Source organism: Molothrus aeneus, chromosome 1 (assembly GCF_037042795.1).
Source record: "Molothrus aeneus isolate 106 chromosome 1, BPBGC_Maene_1.0, whole genome shotgun sequence".
In the NCBI taxonomy this organism is placed as follows: Eukaryota; Metazoa; Chordata; class Aves; order Passeriformes; family Icteridae; genus Molothrus; species Molothrus aeneus.
This window is the reverse complement of record NC_089646.1, coordinates 151,362,491-151,388,856: the sequence shown is the minus strand read 5'-3', so window position 1 is coordinate 151,388,856 and position 26,366 is coordinate 151,362,491. Positions and strand designations below refer to the sequence as shown.

At 45.7% G+C, this 26,366-nt stretch overlaps 1 protein-coding gene across 10 annotated transcripts in view; it reads right to left on the bottom strand.

The window, feature by feature from the left end:
- The window catches only part of ADGRB1 (adhesion G protein-coupled receptor B1), a 288,586-nt gene that overhangs the window by 130,350 nt on the left and 131,870 nt on the right, over nucleotides 1-26,366 (bottom strand). For all 10 annotated transcript variants that reach the window (XM_066566903.1, XM_066566919.1, XM_066566910.1 and 7 more), the window contains 9 exons: nucleotides 23,516-23,623; nucleotides 17,339-17,503; nucleotides 14,851-15,015; nucleotides 11,151-11,315; nucleotides 8,713-8,877; nucleotides 5,205-5,306; nucleotides 3,083-3,189; nucleotides 2,136-2,330; nucleotides 1,083-1,151 (listed from right to left, as the gene is read on the bottom strand). In XM_066566903.1, coding sequence (XP_066423000.1) covers nucleotides 1,083-1,151; nucleotides 2,136-2,330; nucleotides 3,083-3,189; nucleotides 5,205-5,306; nucleotides 8,713-8,877; nucleotides 11,151-11,315; nucleotides 14,851-15,015; nucleotides 17,339-17,503; nucleotides 23,516-23,623 — 1,241 coding nt within the window. The remainder of the gene's footprint in view (nucleotides 1-1,082; nucleotides 1,152-2,135; nucleotides 2,331-3,082; nucleotides 3,190-5,204; nucleotides 5,307-8,712; nucleotides 8,878-11,150; nucleotides 11,316-14,850; nucleotides 15,016-17,338; nucleotides 17,504-23,515; nucleotides 23,624-26,366) is intronic.

The following is a 26,366-nucleotide window of genomic DNA, read 5'->3' as shown; positions in this document are numbered from 1 at the left end:
GAGAAGAGAAGAGAAGAGAAGAGAAGAGAAGAGAAGAGAAGAGAAGAGAAGGTTGCTTAGCTCCTGACAGAGTTGCTGTTGCATGATGGAAATGTTTTTGAGTCCCTGTCTCATGTTCTGGACTTTCAACAATTGTCTTTTAACAATTGCCAGCACTTGTTAAAAAGTTTTTCCCAGAGGACTTCCGTGTTTGGTGGCAAGATAACTGGACTCTGGTGTTGCTTTGTGTGTTGGGTGATTTTTTTTTCTTGATTATTTGCTGTTTCCAGATCTTTTGGAGGAATTTTGCAACAGCAACAGTTCACAAAAGAAATGTTAAAGGGACGCAGGAATAGGTGTGACACAGCTCCACAACAGAGAGCTCAAATGGAGCACACAAATCAAGAGCCAAATAAGAAAGAGAAAGAAAAAACAACAACATCAACCCCTAATACTTGACAATTCAGCTACAGAATTGTTCATAGAATCTTAGAATTGCCTGGGTTGGAAGGGACTTAACGTTCATCTAATTCCAAGCTCTTGCCATAGGCAAGGACACTTTTCACATCTTGCTCTAAGCCCAATCCAACCTGGCTTTGAACACTTCCAGGAATGGGGAGCTCAGGACTGAGCAGAATCTCTAACCTTGATAGGAGAGAAATAAAACACAACTGAGCCCAGAAGCTCAGAGAAATAAAGCAAAACACAACTGAACCCAGAAGCTCAGCCAAGCAGACCCCAGCTCTGAAAACCCTTCCTGCATCTTTTCAGCTAAGAACTCAAAGCTACATGATCCCACTTCTTTATCTTAGCAAGAGGAAAGAGTGGAATTACAGAAAGGATTTTCAACTCCCAGCTAAGTCTGACCCTTGAAACCCATGCCAAATTCAGTTTACACCACCAGCATTTCACTGTTCTTCATGCAGAGAGTCTGGCTCAGAGCTGAGATCCTGGGGCTCCCTGAGTTACTCCTTTAATGTGACTCAGCCTGGAACTAAGCTCTTCTTAGGAGGTCATGTAGACACTTGGAAATTCCCCTCCTCATGACTTAACCCTGTGCTGAAAGCCTCTTTATTCCCAGGGAAGGTGCTGAAGGTTCATACCAGCTGAGCTTCCTCCCATTTTTCCCGGTTTTCCTCTGACAAAATGTTGCTGATGATCTGGACGAAGTTCTGGAGAAGGGAGACAAGAGAGGACAGGAGAGGTTGTTATGCAAACATAGCCCAAACTGGGAAGGTCATGTAAGAATTAAAGATGCTCCAAAAGCGTTCTCATCATCCCACTCCCAAAAGGCTCCAGAGCATTTCACAGGTCCCCAAGGATGTTAATGGCAAAGCAGGTTTTAATAAGACCTTTTTTCCAACAATTTCACTTTAACTACTGCATCTTCTAAGGCATTGGATTGGGAATAGGTCTTGTATCCATTACTGATGATTTTTAAGGACAGACATGGTAAATATTTGTCAGGAGCTGGTTAAGACCAGATGATCTTCCATTACATAAATCCTCCATATCTTTTTTTTCTATTATTTCTGTTGTTTCCAATATATGGAAACCTCAGGATTCTCTTTAACTTTTGACCAGGCAGGAGATGCAGAGATGGATCAAGAGGGAGCTGTCCATGGTAGGAACTTTACAGCATGCCATGAGAAGGAAGGAGACGGGAAATTTAAAACTATTGATTTTTTTTCTCCAGTTTTACCACTCTCTGCAGATCCTGCAGGATCAGTTTAATGTTTCAAGTCATGAGGTGATGACCAATCCCAAGGGTGTATCTGGTAGCTTCTGGATAGAAAGCCCTGGGATAAGAAACCACTATGATGTTTCCCTACATCAACACCCCGGTACCCAATGCCACAGGATCATTTTACCTCGAGCCATTAGCCTGAAATCCCCACCAAATAATGTTCTGATACCAATTAGGCTCTGCAGTGAAGTGCTATCGTGTTGAAATTGTTCAGAGTGACCTTGGCTTTCAAGTTCTCAGTTTATAAACCGAGGAAGAACCACCTCAAGGTTGTTAATACAGAAAGATGTTTATGTTGGGAAAAATATTATTCTGATTTTCATCAGCACTGTATCAGCTATGATCAGTGTCTGTAATCAAACCTGGAGCCCTGAGCATGGGCAGCTCTTTAAGCCAGCCTTGGGCTCACCTGCACATCCCCAGAAGTTGGGCTGTGATAAGCCCTACGGAAGATCTCTGTCATGTTCCTGAGTACATCCATGGTGGACAGCAGGTCCCCACTGTAGCTGGTCCCATCCTGGGAGATTTCCACAAGGTTCTGGAGCACATCTGACAGCCCATCTCCCATCAACCCACGCTGAGCTTTGGCAAGGTGTTCCCTGGTCTGAGAAACAGAAAAGAAATGCGAGGAACACTTTTAGGGACAGTCAAAGTCGAGTTAATGAGCTTGGTGAAGGAATTGCCAAGGGAAGGTTTTTGACCTCCCTCACAATTCAGAGTGCAGATCAGATGAATCTGACAATCTTTGCTGGCCTGAGAGCCTCTGGTATTTTTAAAATGATAGAAAAGAGTGATATATTCTAAATTATCTTCCAAGTGCCTCTAAAATGACCGAGAACTGAAATTTTCAGTTTGCCCACAAAGAAGAAATTGTCCCACTATACAAAGTTTCTTCTGTTCACAGCCCAACAGAATATTTTTGCCCCAAAAATCTTGTTTTCTTACAATCAATTTGGAACTATTTTAGGACAGCTTGTACCTTACCATGAACAGGAGAGATCAGTTCTCCTAAAGGTCGCAGGAGACCAGCAGAAATTCCTCATAACAATGAATTTAAGATTAACAAAAAATAAGATGCTTATTTAAAAGTGATGCAGCCATAGCTATAGTTAATGATAATGTGATATGAAAGGTCTGGAAGAACCCAGATTCTGCCAAGCTGGATATTAAAATATCCTGAAAGAAACCATCCCTTGTCCATGGAGAGCCCGTGCATCACAAGGTAGGCAGAAAAAAACAAGATAAAATCAAGGTAGAGCTGGAATCTCCTTTTTTCCCTTTTTTGTAACTATAGCCATGTAGCAATCATTGGGGAGGATCCCAAAGCTGCTGAGCTGAGCAGTGGGGCTGCCTTACCATCATCTGTATGTTCCTGTAATCAATAGAAACACACTTGATGTATGTTGGTGGCTCCCAGTAAGCGATGCCTTCTTCATCTAAGATGCATCTTCGAAGGATCAGCCCTGGAAGAATGAAAGAAACAAATATGGGAGTGAGGACAGGATGGAAGGTCAAACATTTGTCATGAGTAGAAAGTCGTGGGACAAGAGGACATGGCTTCAAGTTCTGCCAGGGAAGATTTGGGATGGATATTAAGGAAAAATTCTTCACTGAAAGGGTGGTCAAGCATCAGAACTAGCTGACCAGAGAAGTGGTGGAATCACCATCCATGGAAGTGTTCAAAACAGGTGTAGATGTGGCACTTGAGGGTGTGGTTTAGTGGCGGGCCTGGAAGTGCTGAGTTAATGGTTGGACCTGAGGATCTTAGAGGTCTTTTCCAGCGTTTATGATTCAATGGAGATCACCCAGAACTGGTCAATGCACCAATTCAGACTCAGCTACCAGCACAAAGGGCATCAGAGGCACCTGCAGATGGCTGAACAAGCTTTTAGGGGGGATTATCTTTATTTCCTTCTCCTGCCTTTTACTACTGTAGAACAGCAGAAGGAACAGGGCAGGAAAATAAAAATTAACAAATTGGACATGGCTAGTCAGGGTGAGGAGAAGCTTTCTTCTGCCCTGGTGACAGCATTTTTCCTGGTTTGGGAAGCCCCACGAGCCTCCCCAGGTGGTTTGGTCTGGTACTTGCAACTAAAGCAGGGCTTGTGCTGCCCACGCAGCCTGGAGGGGAATAAACACCCGACAGCACCAGTTTTGCATCAGCTGAAACTCTCTGAAAGCTGCTTCCAGTCCTCCCACAGGCCTCCCCTCAGCTCCAATCCACAGAGGGCTTTGCAGTGATAATCACATGCCTTGTGATGTGGAGGAGCAGACATATCAGAGAGGAGGAAAGGGAGAGGGATCACTCTGTACCAGCCATCATGATGCCATTTAGAAAGTCTCTGAGGATCAAGTTTGCTGGGTCTGCAGTCCTTTTGCTGCCGCCAAATGATTCAGTGGCCTTTCTTTGGGTATGGCCCTTCTAGGACAGCACTGGGGATGACAGTGACTGTCCCAGCTGAGTCAAATAGAGCTGTCTGCATCCAATCCTCTCCCTCAAATGAAATAAAACCTTTACACATATTGAAACTGCTGCCATTATTTATGTTCCTGCCTGGCAGTGAGGAACATCCAGCTGAGGACAAATCCCACCACCAGCATTGCTCCTGGAGCCTCCTCTGCACCACCTTCCATCCTGTGGCCACAGGTAACACCTGGATGCCCACATCCTTTTACTTTACACCAGAATGATCAGACCTTCAACTTGAGTGCTCAAAGAAATTTTTAGAGAGGTGCTGAGGTTTCTAAGTGCAAGTGGACAACAGAATTCAGATTTCCTGAATTTTTAGTGTGGCTGTTGAAGGTCAGGAAGGATACCACAAAGAGGTTAAAATTGTTTGTGAACATAACTGATGCCAATCATTTGCACGTGAGAAGACCATGATTCTAAAATTTAGTTTTGAATCTCACATGTATTAATTATTAATTATTAATTATTACATTTACAAAATAATATATTGTTGGGGCTGCTCAGGTATATTAATTTCAAATAAATACAGATTTAATTTTTGCTTGACAACCCCTTTAAGTTTTATTACGTATTGCCACATATAGAAAACTGAATGTCTTTGAGTTCTGAATGAAAAGAACAAAATAATGGACAAAATATGTCTCATACAGCAGCTGCTTTTATGGGCACTGGAGAGAACTACAACACCCAAATCCAGAGGAGTCTAAAGCCCTACCTGCTCTGCAAAGCTTTTTGTAGATAATGGAGGGAGGGTATCTTAGTGTTCCTTAATTTCAAATTTTCCACAGGGTGAATGGAAACCACCTCAGATTATCCAGTAGCAACTAAGATGTTTGTGCTTTCACAGTGAAACCCGAAACCCAGACAGAGTTAATTTAGCCATGGACAAGCAGAGGGAAGTCCACGTGCCTGTCCTGTCTAGGGCACAAAGGTTCTCCTCACCTAGGACACAAAGGATGAAGGATGCCCTGGTGAGAGGCCACCTGCCCACCATGCAGTCACCCTTACCAGTGGCATTGCGGGGACACCGGACGGCGGCAGCATCCCCGGCTGGCGTCTCCTTCCAAACCACGGGGCCGAGACTCTCCTCGTCACAGATTTCATGAGGCTCTGCCAGGAGAGAAAAACTCCGTTGGTAAAGCTTCCTCCTCAGCAAGGACATGGAAAAGGGAAGTATGGGAGCGTGATCTGTGAGCCAGGAGGTTGGAGCTGCACTCCCAGCTCTGCCGGTGCTTAGTCCCTCACAAAGTCACTTCACCTCTCTGGAATTTGTTCTGTCTGTCTGAAAACTGGGCATTCATCCACACCAAGGATTAGCTCACCAAAATCCTTGGGAAAGTCTACTCACATCCTTGCCTTGCCTTGGGGCAGCTCATTGCAAGAAAACTGCTGTTGCTACCCTCTACTAAAGAGTTTTATTTCTTAATTTTTAATGGGCAGATCTTTTGTGAGTGAACTCCATGACTCCAGACTCCACCTCTGCCATCCCTCAGGGTCACCACCTTCAGTGTTGGATGTATCTAAAATGAGGCTTGGCATGAATCAGTGGATTAAGAATGAAGGAAAGAACAAGCAAATGAAAAGACAAGATGGACACATCCCCTGGGTGGTCTTCATTCTGCCTGCTTCCATCTTGTGCACAAAAGAGAGCAGATCTGAGCCCCAACAACTTGGAACTGCATCAGCAGCTCATTTCCAAACACTGCTGCAGAGCCCAAAAGCCTGCAGAAATGTGTTTTGAGACATCACAGAAAAAAAAAAATCATTGGAAGGATGGTTTTGGAAGCTTCTGTCTGTGGGTGGAGCTGAGTTGGTCCTGGAGTTGGTGGGATCTGGGAGAAAAACATTCACTACAGGAGGTCTTTGTGCTGATAAACTCATTATTTGCAACATGTAAAGCAGAGGGAGCCATGAGGATGGTGTTAAAGCTATTTGTCACTCCCGAGGGAGGGAAGGAGAAAAAACTTGATTTAATAGTTTCTGATTACAGTTTTTATTCATTGTGCATTTTACATTATTCAATGTAAAATTTCCAACACAAAGGAAGTTGAGTTTGTGCCTGCAGCTGGTCAGGACATGTCCCACTGCTGCTCTGGGATTACCCAGGGACCAACCTGGCTGTGGAGAGTGCTCAAACCTAAATTATGGGCACGGCAAGTTCTGCTTCTTTGAAGAACTCCTATAGGACCCAGCAAGCTGCCTGCACATCACTGCTCCTGCAGGCAGGCTCCAAGACTGCCCCAAAACCCCAGCTGCAGTTCAAAGATGAAGTCCTCCCCAGTAGATACCGGGAATGAATAAGCTGAATTCTCTGCCTGGAAACAGATGCTCCTTCCCCTGGTTTAAAGTTCCCTTGTGAGTAATCACTATTGTGATGGAACTCCGGAGGGCAGCGGGACCCCAGCTGTGCTCTGCACATGAGCAGGGCTCATCCCTGAGCCAACAGCTCGTGGTTTCTGCAGATAAGCCAGAACAGGGGTGGAAAAGAGGTAGTTTCATTTCCAGCCTGCTGACATGGAGCTGTGGGGCAGAGAGATTGAATAACCCAGTTGTGACAGCACTTGGTCACCCACAGAGCCTGTCCCAGAGCAGGGAGATGATTTCCAAACTTCCTGTGCTTTGACCACGGTCACTGATTGTCCCACGGTTCACAGGAGGGTTCTGGGGTGTGGAAGCTTCCAGCACCCTCAGCTACAAAGCAGCAGAGCACAGAAAAAAGCAGAGAGGGAGAATGTTCACATCTCTCCTCTTATTTCTCCCCAGCTGGCCTGAGAAAACTTCCTGGTCTCATCACCCCTGCAGTGTCCCTGGGGACCACTGAGGGATGCTGTGGATCAGAGATGCTCTTTAAAAACACACTGATTGGAGTTGTCTTGCCAGTGAGCACAGGAGCAATTCCCAGGCCAGGAGAGAATCCTTTCCTTTCTTCTTCTTTTTTTTTTCTTTTTGATGTTGCTTCACAACAAAATCCCTTTTACCAGAGTAACCTATTTGCACTGGGAGATTTTAATAACTAACCCAATTAAGTTCAATTCTTCTGCTCAAATTGAATCATGCCAGCATGTGATACTTTCTAGAGAACAAATTGAGCGGGTTTATTTTTAGCCTCTGATGTTTTCCCCACCTTTTCCTTCCCTTGCAAATTAACAACTGCAACGAGACCCTTCTGGCTGTGAACCCTGGCAGGCCCCAGTGCCTGAGACTTGCCTTTTCCTTTTGAGCACTGCACAGGCATCAACCCCTGCGGAAAGAGAAGAAAAGATCGGGCTTGTTCTGCCAGGGCCCCAGCTGGCACACACTGAAGCTGAACTAAATCTGCCTCACTCTGTAGACACCACCAGACAACCTGGTGCTAAGATTTTCTGTGGCGAGGGAGAGCTTTGTGGCAGAGTTAGAAGAGATTCTCACACGCCACTGCTAATTGAGAGGCACAGCTTGTAAGGAGAGGTGATGCCTTTCATTAAGAGCGTAGCTGGAAAGAGTGACAAGGCTGTCACACAGCCTCTTTCTCTGTCATCTCTGAGCTGAACGTGCTGGAACTTCCATGCTGAAGTCCTCTGGCTTTCATCTCTTTGTCTTCAGCACTTTGTGAGGGAGTCTGAGGTGTTGGCTTGGCCTCCATGTGGAAGATCTGCCCCCAGGCACTCCTGCATCAAAATTGCTGCCTCCTGTCCTTTAGGGAGATGCCCCTTTCCAGTAGGAATGCTGGGATACTGCCATGAGAATCTCTCCTGTCTCTCACTGAGCTGCTCTGACAATTAATTACTCTTTCAGTCAAAGCTCATGGCCTGTTACAATCGATGCAATCTGACTGCAAACATCACAAAGGCCATTGATTTCCCCACCAGCAATTTCACCAGGCTCTTTAACTCAGACTGAGGAAGAAAGCAGAAATGGTGGGCAGGCCTTTTTTTTTGGTCTCTGTATAGTCTGAGAGGCAGACAGAAACATTCCCACTTGGAAGAGTTCACGCCAGCTTGTTTTTCACATCCAAACCCAGGTTTTCATCTGCCCTACAGCTCACTCACCCTCCGTTCAGCTTATACACTCTGCAGGAGGATAAGATTTGGGTAAAGCTCTGGCAGATGCAGACACATCTTTTTCTTAAATATTTCTAGTGGTGTGCAGGCTTCCCAGAGGTAAAGGGTGGGAAACCAGTGCAACATCCTCAGTACTCAACAACTTCATAGATTTGAGACTCTGATACCAGTTTTTGCTACCAAACAGTTTCTCTTTTCCTCTTGTAACTCTATGGCAATGAAAAGATGAAACCACCAAGGCAGGGCTGGTGTGAGTGACCAAATATTCACTGAAACCAAGATGGTTGCTCCGAATTCTGCAACAGTTAAATCAAGACCTTTTATCTTGTGCCTGGGTCATGGGTAGGATTTTATTAGATTACAACCCTTCATAGCATTCAGATCTCTGACAAATGACATGGAAGCCATTCCTAAAATCCAAAATTCAAAAATTCTGCCTCATTCAAAGGAAAGCATGAGGGATCTGGGGTACATACCAGGACATTTTCTGTCATTGCACTGCTTGTACTCCTCCTTGGGACCCTGGCAAGTCTCTCCACCAAAGAAGGGGCCGTAGCACACCCGGTCACGTCTCTGAGTGCCACCTCCACACGTGGCAGTGCAGCTGCCCCACACTCCCCAGGCCTGCCACTTCCCATCCACTGGAAACAAAAAAAAAGAAAAAAAAAGGAAAAAAAGAGGAGAAACAGCCTGTTATGTCCCAAAAATCATCTGCAACAGAAGGAATCAAGATCCAAATGTGAGCAGAAGAACCTAAGTAGAGCAGGGTTTGGTAGGAAGGGAGGTCTCCTGCTTTGGATCTTGGTTTGATCCTTAACAGACATTAAATCAGAGTGTTCCCATTCCCATCCCATCAGTCCAAGGGTGGTTTTGTGTTCTTCTCAGCACTTCCACACTCTGCAAAAGCAACCCTACCTCTTTCCTCAGGCTGAGATTTGGGGCTGTGCTCCTGAACACTCTTCCCATGGGCAGGGATTCAACATGGAAGCCACATCTGCCAGGCCAGTTCCACATCTGGAATTCACTGGGAATGTGCAATGCATGTGTGAAAATGGACCTTCCCAGAGAAGGTCTAGCTCTGGGATTTAGAGAGACCAGCAGAGCCCTTGGGCAAAAAAACCATGAAGAGACCTCAAATAAACCTCCCTCCAGTTGTTTCCATTGCACTGATGCTTCATGTGCCTTGGAAAAAGGTTTGGGATGCTGTCCCTTTCCATTGTATCTTCTCCCAGCATCTTTCCAGATCCAGTGGAAATGTGACTTCTTTTATGTTAAAAATGACATTTATCAAAATTCTGCCTCTTTTACATTAACAATGGCATTTATCACAGCACCATAAAAATGTTAATTAGCCCTCACAACAAGCCTGCAAGGTAGGGAAACATTCTCCTCTGCTGTGCCACAACAACTCAGTGACAGAATTAGAACAGGGCCTAAGTGTGCTCTTTACAAGTTCAGCTTTTAATTTTGAGTTACCACATCATCTTGGGTTGAATAATTCCTTTTGGGAGGTGGGAGATCCATGCCTGCTCCAAGAAGTAGACAAAAACTACAAAATAAGAGGGGCAGGACCAATTTATTTAGTGATGTTTTATGCAGTGGAAACTATGACCTGAGTTGCTTTGACAGATAACTCTGAAATCAGTGAGACAAGGTTGTCTTAAAAGGGGTTCTGAAGCCCCTTTTTGTCTTTAAAGATCTCCCTAAGTTGCAAAGAAAGAATGAGATTCCTAAACATCAAAACCTACTCGAGACCATGTAGGAAAATCCAACACCTCTGTTAAATACTGCAGATAATGGTGTTATCAGAGTGTAAAGGGATTCCCTGAAGAAATAGGTAGATCAGGATGAATTCCAGTAGGATATATTATTATTACTGTTGTTATTATTATTACTGTTATTGCTGTCATTACTATTAAGTCACAGGTGAGTGCAGTGACTAATCTTGCACAGACATGAACAAAGGCTTTATTGTGGCAGACCTTCTCACTGATAAAGTTTAAAGCTGACATACAATGGAGGATCCCCCCATTTGCTTGAAATGTGACTGGGAACGTTGAAATGGTGGGAGGAGAGGAACAAAACAAAAAGAGGAGGAAAGCTGAAGCCCTGTGGAGGCAAGGGAAGGGTTTCATTGATATTTTCATGGGAGTTTTTTAAGCTCATGCTGAAAAGCTGGTATCTAAGGTTAGAAAGACACATTCCCTGTGGGCAATCACTCACCTCTCTGGGGTCTCCTGAAACATTTGCCAGCAGTGGATTTTGGCTGGCATATGTTGGAACTTTAGATACTAAGAGTTTTGAATTTTTTGTCTTGAGGGGCGCAGATTCCTGCTTTAGAACAGTAGATAATCCTGCTTCTTCACCTTTTCCTTCAGGGGTTTGGGTGGTATTTTATAATTAGAAAAGTCCACATTGCAGACTTCAGGTAATTAGTTATTGGTTAAAAGTGAAAATACTTTTATACTTAAATATACTTTTATACTTATATATAATTCCTTAATTAGATAGTTTAACCTTAAAAAACCTTATAGAAAAAGATAGTTAACCATTTTATAGCTAGTTAGTAGAATGCTGTAAAACCCACAACTTGTAAGACTGTAATATAGATTTAAAAAATCTATAATTGGATTATAATCTATATTATAATCTATAGTATAGATTATCAGAAATCTGTAATGTAATATAGATTATAAGAAATAATAAACATTTAAATCTGAACATGAAATACCATGTCGAACACTTTCAATCCCAACCTTAACAAAAAACAACACAGAAACCAAAAACCAACAGCCGTGGTCTGTTGGAATGATCCAGGTGTGCCAGAATGGGCGCAAGTCTTCCCCAAACAAACATTTTACTGGGATTGCAGAGGAAGGTGGGCCAAGAGAAAGAAGAAGGCACTGTCACTGACCTGGGCACTGGCGCAGGAAGCAGTCGCGGGTCTCCACCCAGTGTCCCTGGCACTCGGCTCCGCCGTAGGAGGGCCCGTTGCACTCCCGCGTCCGCTGCTGGGTCCCGTTGGAGCAGGAAGCGGAGCACGAGCTCCAGCTCGACCATTCGTTCCAGTTGCCGTCCACTGAGTGGCCCAAAGAAAGAAAACGAGCAGAATGTGAAGACCTTTCCCTCTGGGAAGAGATGTGTGGTGACAGCCTCTGGCCTTTGCCAAGCAGGGACCGAGCGGGGGAGATCAAAGCGGAGCCACAGAGCTTCAAAGAGGGCAGAGATTACCAAAAAAAAGTTTGGGCAGCTGTGGCAACAGGGATTCTTGGGACCCTCTGAAGCCTCCAAGAGTCCCACAGGATGCAAGTAACATTTTAATGTGCGGTAACATTTTAATTTTTATGTTCCACGCTCTGCATAATACCATAAAAGTTGAAATTGTTGATATTCCACACTCTGACATGAAAGTCCAAACTAATAATGTTGCCAATCACAACACAACATTACATCAGAGAGTGTGGCTCATGTTTTTACTGAGCACTTTGAAGGGATCACTTAATTTTCATGACATTTCCTATTTGGAGCCATCAGCATTTTTTTAAGGGACCCATTTTTCAGCAGAGCAGTGCATGAATCTGTGGAGAATGAACTTTCTCAAGCATGCAAATGCTCTGTTTTTCATTAAAGCACAGCCAGAAACTCAAATCACAGTGTTATTGACAGGAATCCACCATTCCATGGCTGGGAAATGTGGAAGCAAAGGTGTGCTCCAACAGAGGACTGGGAACAGGGTGAGTGTGTGTGGTCAATGTACTTCTCTCACAGCTGAATTAACTCTGACAGGCTGGAGATGTTTTACCCAGCAGTGTCTTTGAAAATTAAATAGAAGAGGGAGGGACAAGGGAGTTGATCATAGGGACGGGGTAGGAGAGAAACAGGAATAACATCTTATTATCATGGTATGGACTGAAGCATTCCCCAGTGTGGTGGTTACACCCTAATTGGTCCCTGATCAACAGATCCATCACCCAGTCTGCTCTTCCTGGAGCATTTTTCTCATTAACAGTGGTCATCATGCTCTGTTTAGATCTAATTAGCTGCTAGATCTCACTCGGGAAAAACAACCTGAATCTCTGAAAAGTCTGAATTCTCTGAATTCTGACTCAAAGCACATTGCAGCTCTTTTTTTTTTTTTTTTTTTTCTTTGCTTGTCTGTCCAAGAAAAATAAATTCCAACTGGTCCCCCATGTAATCTGCAATGAATTGATCAGCCCTGTGTAATCCCCATTGCAATTGAGAAGCTTTTTGTTTGCAAACTCAGTTTAAAAAAATGTTAAAAGCATCCAAATGAACAACTGTAAACTCAAAGGGGATCACAAGGTGTGCAAAATCAGGCAGGCATAAAGGCACCTCCAAAAGGTGTTTGTTTTTAATAATCCAACCATTTATGTTTTTATTGTGCATAAATTCAAGGCTTTGTGCCAGTGCCTGTCAATCCCAATGAGGGAAAATGTGAAACACAGTGTTTGACAGGTGATTATTCTTTGGAAATGATCCAAAACTCCATAAAGTAGGTCCTACCAGGTATAAATTAGGGTGGCTTTTCTGACTGAAGGCTGTGCTGCTAAGTTTCCATGGACTGATCATAAAATCATGGAATCATGGGATGGCATGGGTTGGAAAGGTAAAGATCATTTAATTCTACACCTTCCACTATCCCAGGGTGCTCCAAGACCTGTCCAACCTGGCCTTGAATACTTCCAGGGATGGGGCAGCCACAGCTTCTCTGGCCTCATCACCCTCACAGGGAATAATTTCTTCCTAATAATGATGCTGCCTGACCCTCATAAACATTTCCCTGTGTTGGCAAAGCGAGACTGCATTCGTCACATTCAATGTGACATTTACCAAAAACTGCATTTATCAAAAAAAAAAGTTGCATTTTTCCAACACCCTCCATGCTGCTGGTGATTGGCATCTTATCAGGAGAGAAAGCATTTGGAGATGGTAAAAGCAAGGCACCAAATCCATAATTTGGTCGTTCAGCAGGGGATTGGGAACATGTAATTTCCTTGTAGTCATTCACAGGCTGTAATTTCAGAAACATTTTTAAAAAAGGAGAAACAAGGGTGGCTGTGTTGCCCCTCCAGCCACCTTGCACTGATGCAGAGATGCTTCTTGGTCAGGATGCTGAGGGGTTCTTATCACACCCACTGCCAAGGGCTGCTTGGTGCCATGGTCACACCACAGTGGGAGTCTCTCAAAAATGTTCATTGTGTGATGAAGGCATTGTTTTCCTTCTTTTTCCCTTTTCTAAGGACTTGGGGCCTAGCCTGTGGCCTAGGACATGGGGCCTACCCTGCTCCTCCACATCTCAGGAGGAACAAAGGCCCTGTTGTCCCTGCAGCAGAGCATTTTTATTGGCTGTAGCCACAAATCCTCGGATCAGGGTGGTAATAAACACTGAGAGTGTCTGGGGTGTCAAACACCCATTGTTGTGCTTCAATGATTCCCCCAATGCCGCTCTCATTTGGCGCTGCCAATTCACTGATTGCCTTTGTGGCACTAATTAGAGCTGAAGCCTTGCAGTTGGGCTGCTTGTCTTTTCCACCGCTGTTTTAATTTAAATTAATTATGGATCAATGTTAACTCAGGGTATGCTTTATTGCCCAAGCAATGCCAGCTCTGACTTCTTAAATGTGTCTTTTTATGACAAAGTCAATTTGGTGTCTGGGAAGTTCTTATTCCAAGTAGTCTTCTGGACAGCAGCCAAATATCCAAGGATAGTTACTTGGAGTGAAAACTCAATGGGAAATGCCAGGAGGCTTCTCACTGTTTTCACAAAGTTCTCATCCCTCCCACAATCCCTCTCTTCCTCCGGGGACATAATAATGTCTCATAATGATTTTCATTAAACTGGAAAAATGTCAGTTGACATTATCCAGGGATAGGGAGGGAGTTTTGGGGAGCTTGCTCGTGTACAGATTGTGTTCACCAGGACACCCAGAGTTAAATTAAGGGGGACTCTGCTGTAAACCCAGGGCCTGTCAGAGGAAAGAAGCCTCTGGAGCATAAGTAGATTTTCAGGTGGTAAAAGTAAATTCACCTGGAAGTTCTTTCTGATGTTTCAAAGCAAAACTCGAGGAGAGGCATTTGGAAGTGAGATTCAGGGGCAGGGAAAAGATAAAAACATTAAATTTGGCATGGGAGGCCATTAGGAGTCTCTTAGTTTATCTCACCACCCAGAGCAGGATCAGCCACAGAGAAAACTTACATTTATACAGAATTAATGCACACATAAGTAAAACTATTAATTAATTCCAGCACAACAGACCCAGTCAGGCAAAATAACTTTAAACCATTCAGTGGGGAGAACAGGTTAGAGACTTAAGACGGTCTTGGAAATACGAGTGGCAGCCAGATCCAACACATGTAAGGTGTCCTCTGCAAGAGATCACACAGGGCAAACCTGAACCTGAGACATCTCTGAGCTGAACAACCCCAGAAAACACCTCTGGGCTGCTTCTTCCATGAATCCTTTCCTCAGGATCCCCCTTAGGGTAGTTCAGAATTTCACTGGCGTCAGCTAGAGACCTTGATGAGCCATTTGAGGGACACCAAGCTGGGGAGACCTGCTGGAGGGGAGGTTTCAGATCTGTCACTGTCCCTACCTGGGCAGAGAGCGATGTTGCAGAACTTGGTTTGCTTCTCCGGGCCCTCACAGGGGTTCCCACCGAACTGGGGGGGTTTGCAGGTGCGGGTCCGATCCCTGTAGCCTCTCCCACAAGTGGAAGAGCACAGGCTCCACGGAGACCACTCGTCCCAGGTGCCATGCACTGCAAGAGAAGCAGAAGAAGTGACTTTTCTTTCCCATAGGAGGCCTGAGGAAGTGAGGGAGCCCACAGGGCACAGCTTCTTCCCACCCGGAATAAGCAGCATGTGGGAAGCTGGAGAACAAACCAATCCAAAATGTGCAAGAGGAACATCAAGTAATTTTTTATGCTTTGCTATCAACACCAAGTGTCTGCTGCTTCCCAGTCTTTGAAATAAACCAAAATGCACTTTTAGCTGACCTTAATTTTTCAGGCTTTTGAGCCAACAGGGAATTTTTTAAGCAAAAGATGGATTTAGCTAGAAAGGAATAAAACCCCACTACCTTTAGGGAAGCATCACCACCATAATTTTGTCAATTCTTGCCTTTTTTTTCCTCCCTCTCAACATTTTCCCATCAAATCCTCAAAGACTACAACATTTTAAGGCTTTCAGAAAAGCTGCAGTCTGTCCACTGATTATTATCATAGGTCATTAACACTTCAGAGACAAAATTAGGGAGACCTGGAAGAGTAAAATGGAAGGGGCAACATCCTCCAACAGTGCTCAAGACATCACTGGTAGCTCCTGGAATTAGACATCTAATTGATTTTAATCTAATCTAATTAGCCTTCTAATCTATATTAATCTAATCTTCTCCAATCTAATCTAATCTAATCTGGCCAAGTTATTTATGGAATTTTAGTCACTATAATCTCCAGAGGCCAAATGTTATAAGAATGCAATGATCTCTCTAAAGCGACTTCATTCCTTCCAGCTTTACCAGAGAAGCTAATACCAAATCAATAATCCTTCAGAAAAAGAAGAAAAACAAATAAACAGGGACTTTTCTGGTCCTTCATCAGTTGTTAACAGTGACTGGTGCCCCAGTTTCAGGAAAGGGGGTTAAAAACTAATTCTCACCAGGCATGTTGCATGATAAGAGATAACCAGAGGAGGAAACACAGGAAGGAACATGGATGGTGATTTCACCATGGATGGTGGTTTCACCATCATAGAATTGTTTCTGAACAATGATGTTGCTGGTCAGGAGAAATTAATAACATGCTTAGCTTAACAGCAAAATTCTTCAAAATAATCATAGAAACATAGAATGGTTTGGGTTGGAGGTGACCTCAAAAATCATCTCATTCCAAATCCCTGCCATGGGCAGGGACACTTCCACTGTCCCAGGCTGCTCCAAGCTCTGTCCAAGCTGGCCCTGGACAATTCCAGGAATGGGGAAGCCACAGCTTCTCTGGGCACCCTATGCCAGGGCCTCACCACCCTCAGAGGGAAGGATATTTTCCTAATATTCAATCTAAACCTACTCTCTTTCAATTTGAAGCCATTCTCCCTTGTCCTGTCACTAAATGCTCTTTTTAAAAGTCCCTCTCCATTTTTCTTGTAGGCTTCAGTCTCCTCAGAATTTATTTTTTCACCAAAATTGTTCCTGACGTGGAACAAATGCCCAAAAGGCACCTGCCTGCAGGTGTACTGAGTTCATGGACTTCAGACAGCATGGAATTGTTCACATCATGGCAAAGCAGGTGCCCATCTTGTGGGGCTTGGTCTAGCAAGAGTCTCTGTATGAGGCCTCAAGGCATGAAGAGAAGGGACAGGGAACAAAAACCATCTCCCTCCAAGAACTGCAGAATCATAGAATGGTTTGGAATACAAAGGAACTGAAAGATTATTGTAATATTCTTGCTTGATGTCCGGGAGGAATGATGAGGAGGACTCCATCTTATCAGAAGGCTAATTTATTATTATATTATATTATATTATATTATATTATATTATATTATATTATATTATATTATATTATATTATATTATATTATATTATATTATATTATACAAAAAAAACCCTTACTAAATATTAAAAAATAATAACGAATACTAGTGACTCTTTCCAGAGTCTCGACACAGCTTGGCCCTAATTGGCCAATGAGTCAAAACAACTCACACTAGAGTCCAATCAAATAATCACTTTAAGTGAACAATCTCCAAACACATTCTACATGAGCACAACATAAGAGAAGCAAATAAAATGAAAATTGTTTTTCTTTTCTCTAAGGCCTTTTGCTGCCTTTCAGCTTCCCAGGAGAAAAACTCTAAGCAAAAAAAAATCATATTTAGAGAATGTGAATGCCACAAAACATCATCTAGTCCCAACCACTTCCCACTATCCCAGGTTGCTCCAAGCCCCATCCAACCCAACCTTGGACACTTCCAGGGATGGAGAAGCCACAGCTTCTCTGGGCAACCTGTACCAGGGCCTCCCCTGAAATATCACAGTGGAGACACCACAGGTGGCCAATCTCCCTCCCTTGCTGGCCACCAATACCTGGGCACACGGCAGAGTTGTTGCACTGTCTCTGCTCCCGGAGAGGGCCGCTGCACTGGGTGCTGTAGGAAGACGAAACGCAGAACCTGGTCCTGGTCTGCCAGCCCTCCCCGCAGGTGGTCGAGCACACGCTCCACGGGGACCACTCCTCTGCTGCAGGGTCACCTGGGGGGGGGGTTGGAACACAAGGTGAGGATGTGGCATCCTTGCATCTCCAGGGAAGAGGTTTCCAAGTGACGCTTGGCCGGCTGTGGGATCTGTGAGGCTGCAATGTGTCCTGCAGGTGGGGTTAAAGATGGGCGGGAGGGTGTGAGGGCATTGGGGAGAAAATGTGAGATTGAGAATGGGCTAAAGGGGGGTTTTTTGGGCACTGTGTAGAGCTGTGGGAAACACACATTATGAAAAAAAAAAATAAAGAAAAAGGATGCTGTGGAACCATCGGGTCATTGGGAAGGGCAAACTCCACCTCCGAAGGTGGCGTAGCCACACCAGAACTTTGTGAGCTGGCAGAGGGAACCTCCATTTGGAGATTGTACCAACAGAGATTAGACAAAGTATATGTATCCATAAACTGTCCACTTTTAATTGTTCAACCCCTTTTCCTGCCTTCTCACAGCCCCTGCCAGTGCAGACTGGCAGAGGAGGAGCTGACAAAGTGGAAGGTGATGGTGCCTAAGAAGGGTCAGCTGATGAAATCCCAGAAAGCTGTCTTGGCATCTCCTCTACCTGTGGAGATCTGCTGTGAGCCTGTGACATGGAACAAGGATGACTCTTCCAGGGCATCACACAGTCCCTATCAACTGCTTATCTGATGGGGTAGCATTGGAAAAGCAGCTAAAAATATCCCATTGAGGGGAGTGAAGAGCACTGAGATGTATTCCCCTTGTCACTAATATTCCTGCTGGGGCTGTTTCAGCAGCCACAACCTCCAAATAAGTCACCCTAAGTGTGAAATGAGCAGGGAAAGGATGATTTTCCATTAGTTTTCATAGTCAATTTTCTATCCCTTGAAGAAAAATGCTTTTCTTCGCTATATGGAAACAAAAACTGCCTCTGTTCTATTTAACCAAGCCATGCATTGTTTGGGTTTTCGGATTTTTCATGGATTGCTAATAATTACACATAATAAACCTGGAATGTAGCATTTGGTATGTATAGAACACAGGCATATGGCAAAAAATAAACACCAGCATAACAGAGGGGCAACCCCTTCTCATGACAAATTCTTCAGAACCTCAGACTGCCCCATGTCTCATCCCAAAACGATGCATTTGGCAAACTGTGGGTGACATGAAGGATCACAGCACTGGTAAATATGACTCCAAGGGTCATCCAGGGAGCTTGGATGTGCTATTCCACACCACCACCCCATTCCCTAAAAAAGCTGGGCAGAGGATGCTGTATTAAACTCTAGGGCTGCAACATGGAAAAGGAAAGAGACTCTGCAGCTGGAGATCTCAGTGAGGGTTATAAACCAGCTGCATGAAAATGTCAGAGCAGGAACTGTGGTGGGGACTGTAAAGGTTGGTGACCACCAAATTTTCCAATATTGCCTGAAACTGTCTGAGTTTTTCCTCGGGGTAGTATATTTATTTTTAAATTTATTTATATTTATATTTATGTTTATTTACTACTGTTTTCCACATGCAATGAAATTTCAAGCATTTGTGGCTCTCATCAATCTGCTCTTTGGGATTGTTTTGGTACTTATCTGTGTTGTTTGCTTTATGTCATGCTTTTCAGCACATCTGCTTTGAATGTCTCCTGTCATTCCGGCAGCTGGGAATTAAAAATACACCCACTGATTGAAGCCTGTTGAATTAATATGTGTTGAGGGGGAAAAAGTGTAGAGGAAGACCTGTCTTTGCTGTAAAATTGACAGGATTTCACTCCTTCATTTGTTGTCTGGACACAGAAAGAGGTGGAGGTGAGGATCAATCTTTCCCTGCCTCATCTGTGCCATTGCAATGATTATCATGAGATGCAACTGCTGTTGTTCATTAAGCCAAAGTTGCTCAAAATCATTTCCTTTTGTGTTTTATTTCATTATTCTGCCCAGTTGGTCCCAGTTAGATGAAAGTGGACCACTGGTCTTTCCCTGGGATGTGTAGGAGACATTGTGTGTTTCTAGGCTTTGGGGCTCCAAGAAAACATCAGTCCCATGTCCTGTTTCACAAGTATCAGGTCTCCTGGTAGAGAGAGCTCTGCATTTCCATGGCAATTTTCCTGCCTTTCCAGAGCCAGAGTCCTGCCATGCTCCAAGCTCACCTCCAGCAAATCACATTTATGGTACCATCACTTCATCATTTGCCATCCAGAGTATCCCAGACTCCAGCACGCAGATCCCAACCATTCCTTCTCCCTTGCCTGCTTGGATGCTCCATGAACCCCTGATGCCTTTGCATTTCTCCATCCACCCTGAGCAACCTCCCCAGTTCTGCCCCCAGCAGCACGCAGTCCCTCAGGGGCAGGCAGCTGGGGGTTTTGGTAGTTAAACACTCCAAATTTGGGTCCCAAAATCTTTCTGGGAGGCCAGAGGTGGGACAGGGGAAGCCTGCAGAGACACAGGAGCCTCCTCCATCAGCAGCTCGTGGTGTGAAGAGCCCACCACACCACCAACGTCCCCCTCAGACCTGGCTGGGGTTTTGCAGTCTCCATATTCAGAAGAGTTCCTGTGTCACTGGATGAACGAATGGCATCTCTGAACCAAATCCCACCTCTCCTGCCTCTTTCCTCTTCATTATTTCTGGCTTTTGCCCTTTCACAGCAGAAATAGCTGTGCTTAGAGGTAAATCTCCTCAATTATGGTCCCTCACATTGCATGAATCCCTAGCTTTTAAACCCATAATACAGTTTATTTTCTAAGTGCTGGTGACTCCCTTGGGCTTGGTGTCATTCTGAACCAAGCAATTCATCTCAATCCACTGGGACATTACATCCAGCCTAGTCTGAAGCCTTGCACAAATTTAACTAATTTTCAAACCAAGCAAGACCCAGCTTTGAGACACTCTCAGGCATGAGACAAATTCATTCTCTACTTGAGAGAAACACAATAGTGTCCATCATCAAAACTATGAGTGAGAAGAATTTCTGCACTCCTCTGGGTCAAATGGCAGCAAATGGAAGTTACTGAGTAAAGTATATTGCAATTATTCATCCCAGAAGTGGATTCTGACTCTGGTTTTTGAGATAATGGCAAGATGGCAACCATGCTCATTGGGTTTGAAAGCTGCCTAGTCCAGCTCAGTGCTGTTTTGTAATTCAACCTGCCAGAGATTATAGAATCATGGAATGGTTTGGGCTACTAGGAATCTTAGAGGTAACTTATTTCAACCCCCTGCCATGGGCAAGGACACCACCCACTATCCCAGGTTTCTCCAAACCCCATCCAACCTGGCCTTGAACACTTCCAGGAAATGGGCTTCATTGGACAATCTCTGCCAGGGTCTCACCACTCTCATAATGAAGATTTTTGTTCTAATATTGAATTTAATTCTACCCTTCTTCAGCTTAAATCCATTGCCCCTTGTCCTGTCACTCCATGCCCTTGTCCCAAGTCCCTCTCCAGTTCTCTTGGAGAATCTTTAGGCACTGGAAGGGGCTTTAAGTTCTCCCCAGAGCTTTTGCTTCTCCAGGCTGAACACCCTGAAGTCTTTCAGCCTGTGTGAATTTCATAGCAGAGTGGCTCCAAATTTCCTTTGTCCCCAGAGGAGAAGAGGCCAAGCCCTGCCTAGCATCATCACCAGTGCTTGAAGGCAGCTATCTCAGCAGGGCTGACTTCTGGTTAGTCTTGTGATGCCCCAGAGTAGCTTGGGGATTAACAGGAATGTCCCAAAGGATTTTTCAGGGCTCTCTACCCCACTTGAAGTGGGAAGATGGCCCTTGCTGCTCCCACAGATCCAGGCGCAGCAGATGGAGAGGGTCCAGCAGGTGCTGCAGAATGAGACACGCTGGGTGCTAATCCACAGGGATTTGGCACTGCAATCCAGGATCATTCCAGCTCCTGGCTGCAGTGTCCCCATCAGTGCCTGCAGCTGCTCCATGACTCCTCTTCCCTCAGCACTAATGGAGCAGCACATCCCTGCCACCCCTCTGCCAGGAGCCCTTTCAGTCTGGGGGTCTGTCAGTCTGACATCTCCCCATGTGCCTCTCTGCTCACATCCTGCTGCTGGCAGAGTCCTCCCGAGACAGGAGAGCCCATGCCAGGGACCTGCTGGGCTGGATCTGGCTCCTGTGCTGTTGCTGGGAGAGGCACGTGGGCAGCCAGCAGCACAGCCCTGCCACAGCCTGGAGGCCAACAGGACCTGGGAACCAGGAATGTGAAGGGCTGGCAGGAGAAAATGCTGCTCTTCAGCTGGCCAAGGCCATCCCCTCATCCTTGTGAGATGGCATCAGCTGATTTCTGTATTTCATCTTGTTCCAGGTCTTGAGCAGTTGTGAAATGTCTCATTCCCTACAATCTGTGCCCAAAGGGAAGTTGTGAGCTTTGCTTCTGCCTCCTCAGCTAAAAAATCCCCTCTAATCCCTTTGTGGACTGTACCCTCCGTGTCCACATCTCCTCCATCCTGATTTCCTTCCAGCCTGGGACAGCCACAGGGATGTGGGAAGCTTGCAGCAGGACAATGCACATCTCCCAGCCCATGCTGCCCTCAGGGATGCCACAGCCCAAGCCAGCCATGCTACAGCGGTGGCCACAATGGCAGGGAGGTGACAGAGACGTCACTGAGCCCAGCTCCAGCATCCAGATGCACGGCAGGAAGAAATGCCAAACTGTAAACCTGATGGCTGAGTTACAGGCTGGAACAGGAGCTCTGGGGAAGCACCTGGGACCAGGCAGAGTAGGAACAACAGGGGCCTGCCTTGAAATGCCTTCCCTTCATTTGGACAGAGATTAAGCTCAGCTTTTCCACGTTGTAGCAGTGCAAAAGTCCTCCCTCTCCTGAAGGTTTTACCAGACTCCAGGGATCCATCCTGCAGGCAGTGGAACTGCTCTCAGTGGAGGGGGCAGAGTCTGTGCAGGGTAGAGAGGACATTGAGGCTGACCCCTGCTCTCTGTTGAAAACCACAACCCCAACAAGTCACCCCCAGGTACTCCACACCACACAGACTCCTGATGCTGCACAGTGGCAAAGTCCTCCTGGGCTGGCTGGAGCACAGGTAACCCACACCAGAATATGATCCTCTCTCCCTTCTAATCAAATCACCTCTCTGAAACCTTTATAGAGCACAAAATGCTGGCATGGTCACTGGGCAGTGATTTTTAACCTCTGGCCAGGTTTAGCACTCTGTGCTTTGCCTGAGACCCCTGATGTGTTGAGATCCTGCCACGACGCAAAGGCATGAAGGGAGAGCACAAAACCTTTGCAGACTGAATCACAGAATCACAGGATGGTTTGGGTTGGAAGGAACCTTAAAGATCATCTACTTCCAACACACCTGCCATGGGCAGGGACAGCTTCCACTAGATCAAGTTGCCCAAACCCCCATCCAACCTGGCCTTGAACACTTCCAGGGATGGGGCAGATCAGATCTGGCAGAGATCTAGGTCAAATTCATCCCCATCTTCCCAGATCATGCTGTCTGATATTACTACACATTATTCCCCTTCTGTGGGAGAAGGGTGGAAGGTCCTGCTGCAGAACCTACTGGAGACAAGTCCTTGCACATCACTAAAGACCCAGGGACAGAGGAAACCAATCCTGCTCTGTCCCCACCAAGCCCTGCTCACCGTCTCTCACAGCCAATGGGAAGGCATGACATGGACATCAGCAAAGGGGCTGCATTGCACCAAGGTCAGCTTTGGCTTCATGAACCATGTGTGCTTGGATAATTCAGACAAAGCAGTGACTCAGAAGAAGGCAGGGTGATGGCAAAACATTCTGTGGGGATGGATGGTCTTGCCAGGGCTTTGTGTCTGTCCCTTTTTGCCTTCTCTGGCCCATGGTGACGACACAAAACCCCGCGGGGTGATGGAATGGGAACACAGGGGGCGATGACCACTGGTTCAGCACGTGACAACACGGGGGGAGCATCCCCCACACTGACCTGGGGGGAAGGAGATGGTTTGGGGAGGGGGGGAATCATTGAAACAGTGCAGAGAGCCCAGCCCAGCTGGGCAGTGCAGTGAGTGGAGCAGTGTCCCAGCTCCAGAGGCCGCTGTGGGAGGTCAGAGCTTACCTATTTGAGGTGCAGGGTACCCGTAGTGCTGCAGTTCGTCAGGGTCCTCTCGCTTTCTGTTATCTGTGGACCTCAGCGATTGGCTTCTGGAATTATAGCGTCCATTGGCTATGGCAAGGTAATGGGTCATGTAAATACACCTCGGTTCACTCTGCAAGATCTTTCACTACAAAGGTTACACGCGTTAACAACAGCCACCTGCCACGTTCCCCTGACGTGACCACCTGCTTTCCAACCCCAGCACCCCTGGCCACCAGTTTTCCCTGAGGTTTCAGCGCCAAACCAGCCTGAAAGACTTGGGCTGGTTGGTGGTTCAACCCCTTCTTTTTGAGTGAGGCTTGGGACCATGCAGAGTATGATCCCCTATGTCTGGTCGTTAATCAATTTCAGTGGTTTTCTAGGGTGTCTGCACTCCTTGCTGCACTTGTGGAGGATTCATCCTCTTCAGACATGCTGGCACTGAATCCTACCATCCCTAGTGGTGTTTTGAGATTTGTGGTGGCACCTGGCAGGGTGGTTTTGGTGGGAAATTCTGCCTTGCAGCCAGCACCTGCCTAGATATGCCCTGTAGAGGAGCCAGGAAACGCTGAGTGCAGCAGGCAGGTGAGGGCAGGTGGAAAGGAAAGGGATATCTCAATAGGAAGTCTCCTTCATAGACTCTACCCTCCCACCAGCAACAAGGACAGATGAAAGTCTGGTTTCAGCAGAGTACCAGCAGAGCAATAACTGGGAACTTTTCCTTCTCAGTGAGAGACAAGCTCCTGACCCTCGTGTCCTACTGAAAATCTCCCAGTGGAGCCCATGGTGTGAAGTTCAGAAGGTAAACAATGCATCCACAGTAAATCAAAGGCATTTAACTGTTCCTTCCAAGCCCACGCTCTGCCAGCTTTTCATTTTCATCCTGCGTGATCAGCCCTGAACTGGCTGGAGGGGAAACTAAAATTTCTGTTGTCTGTACTACTGGACATGCTGTAACCCTGATACATTCCCTTCCTACAAAGAGAGAAACAGCCCAGCAACAACAACCAAATCCCATCTACCAAGAGTGCCTGCTGTAAATTAGGAGAGCTCAGCTGACTCCACAGGAGTCACACAGAATAGCAGAGAGCAGAGCTGAGCCCGGATAATCTGTGATCTGGCAGCCAATTTGTTTCCAAACAGCAAGTACCAGACAGAAGATCTTTTCCCCCAAGGAGGCAAAACAGTCAGACATCTTTTCAAGAAGTATGAACTGCCAAGGGTTGAAATAGTGACAAATTGATCCCGGAACCCTGAGAAAATTAATAAAGGTTAATGAAGCTTCAGTGTGGTGGCAGGAGTCTTTATTGCCATCCAAAAAGGGAAAGCAGAGGAGGCAGAGGAATGATTCAGAGAGTCCCTGCCAGGACCCAGGCTTTATATTCAGCAGTTTGGATCATGGGAGAGTTTGTGAAATTGTATTATTTACCATCACAGTTGCCTGAAAGCAGAACTTGAGGAGTCTAGGAATTGTCACACGGACTCCTCCAAATGTTCCCAGCACCAGCTGGCTTCTGGCTGGAGGGGACGGGATGGGGCAGTCACCCACCTGCCATCCTCTAGGGAAAGATACCCACAGCCTGAAATCAGGACCACAAACATCCTGAAATCTGCAAACACCTTGTTTTTGCCTGGCTCCTTCCTGGAATAGAGAGGTTTCAAACCCTTTGCTTTTAATAGCTAAAAATCATGGGACTTTCCTGTGGGAGATTCAGTTCAAAAAAGAAAAAAAACTCTAAGTAGTTTTCCAATATTCATTTTTTCGAGTTTGTTAGGAGACAACTTATTCCCATATTTGGAACTTATCACATCCCCACCACCCATTCCTGGTTATACCCACACACTTTCATCTGCTCCAAATTAAGTCCTCTCCGTGAAATCTCACAAACCACAAGAACACACAAAATCTCCATCTGCATCACATCCCCATGGGCTTCCCACAGATTATTTAGGCTGGGAGGAGAAAGTGGGGCTGGGCATCAAGGAGTAGATGTGTGGAGCTTGGATGGCTTTGTCACCTGCCCAGAGCAAGGAAGGTGACAGGGAAAACCTGGGATTGAATATCCCAGAAGCAGTCAGTGTTCACAGATGGACAGAGACATAGGAAGCAGCACATAGGGAGATAAAAGAGCAAAAAAGAAGTTTTAATTGCAAGTCTAACACCCTGAACCTCATCTCACCAATTATTTGGGCCCCTGTGTCGCTGACATCTCCTAATGACATACCCCAGTCTTGAAGGACTGAGTGATTTCCTTTGCTCCTTGACAGGTATGTCAAGGCTGCACTGTTATTTCTCATGCTAATTAAAGCCAATCAGGCCTAGAGGCTAAATGAGCGACCCTTCCAGCTTCCCCCAAGCTTTCCCTCCACTGCTGCAGGAAGCCTTCCTCCCCTCTGGAAAAGGATGTGCAGAGAAGCAAGTTTGTCTCCATTTAACACAGAGCACTGCTGAGATTTAACCTGGAGAGATGCACAAACCAATCCTGGTTCCAAACAGAGCAGGGAGACACCAGGTTCCTTCAGAACATGGGGAAGGTGGTGCAAGTGCTGCCTTGCTGTGGGCACCTGAACTTTATGGGGTGGAGGTCAAAACCTAAAGGCAGTGGGGACCTGGTTGGATTTCAGCAGCCTTTTTCCCACAGCAGGGTCAGTGGAGAGGAGTAATTCCAGGATTAATAGAATACCCAGATCCAATTTACATCCTAGCTGGGTAAATGCAGTGAAAATGGCACGAAAAACCCAAGCACTTTTCCAATGCCAACAGGAGGAATAGAGGGATAATAGGATAATGCTCTTGGAACCAAACAGGGATGTTCCAACTTCAAGCAGAGGC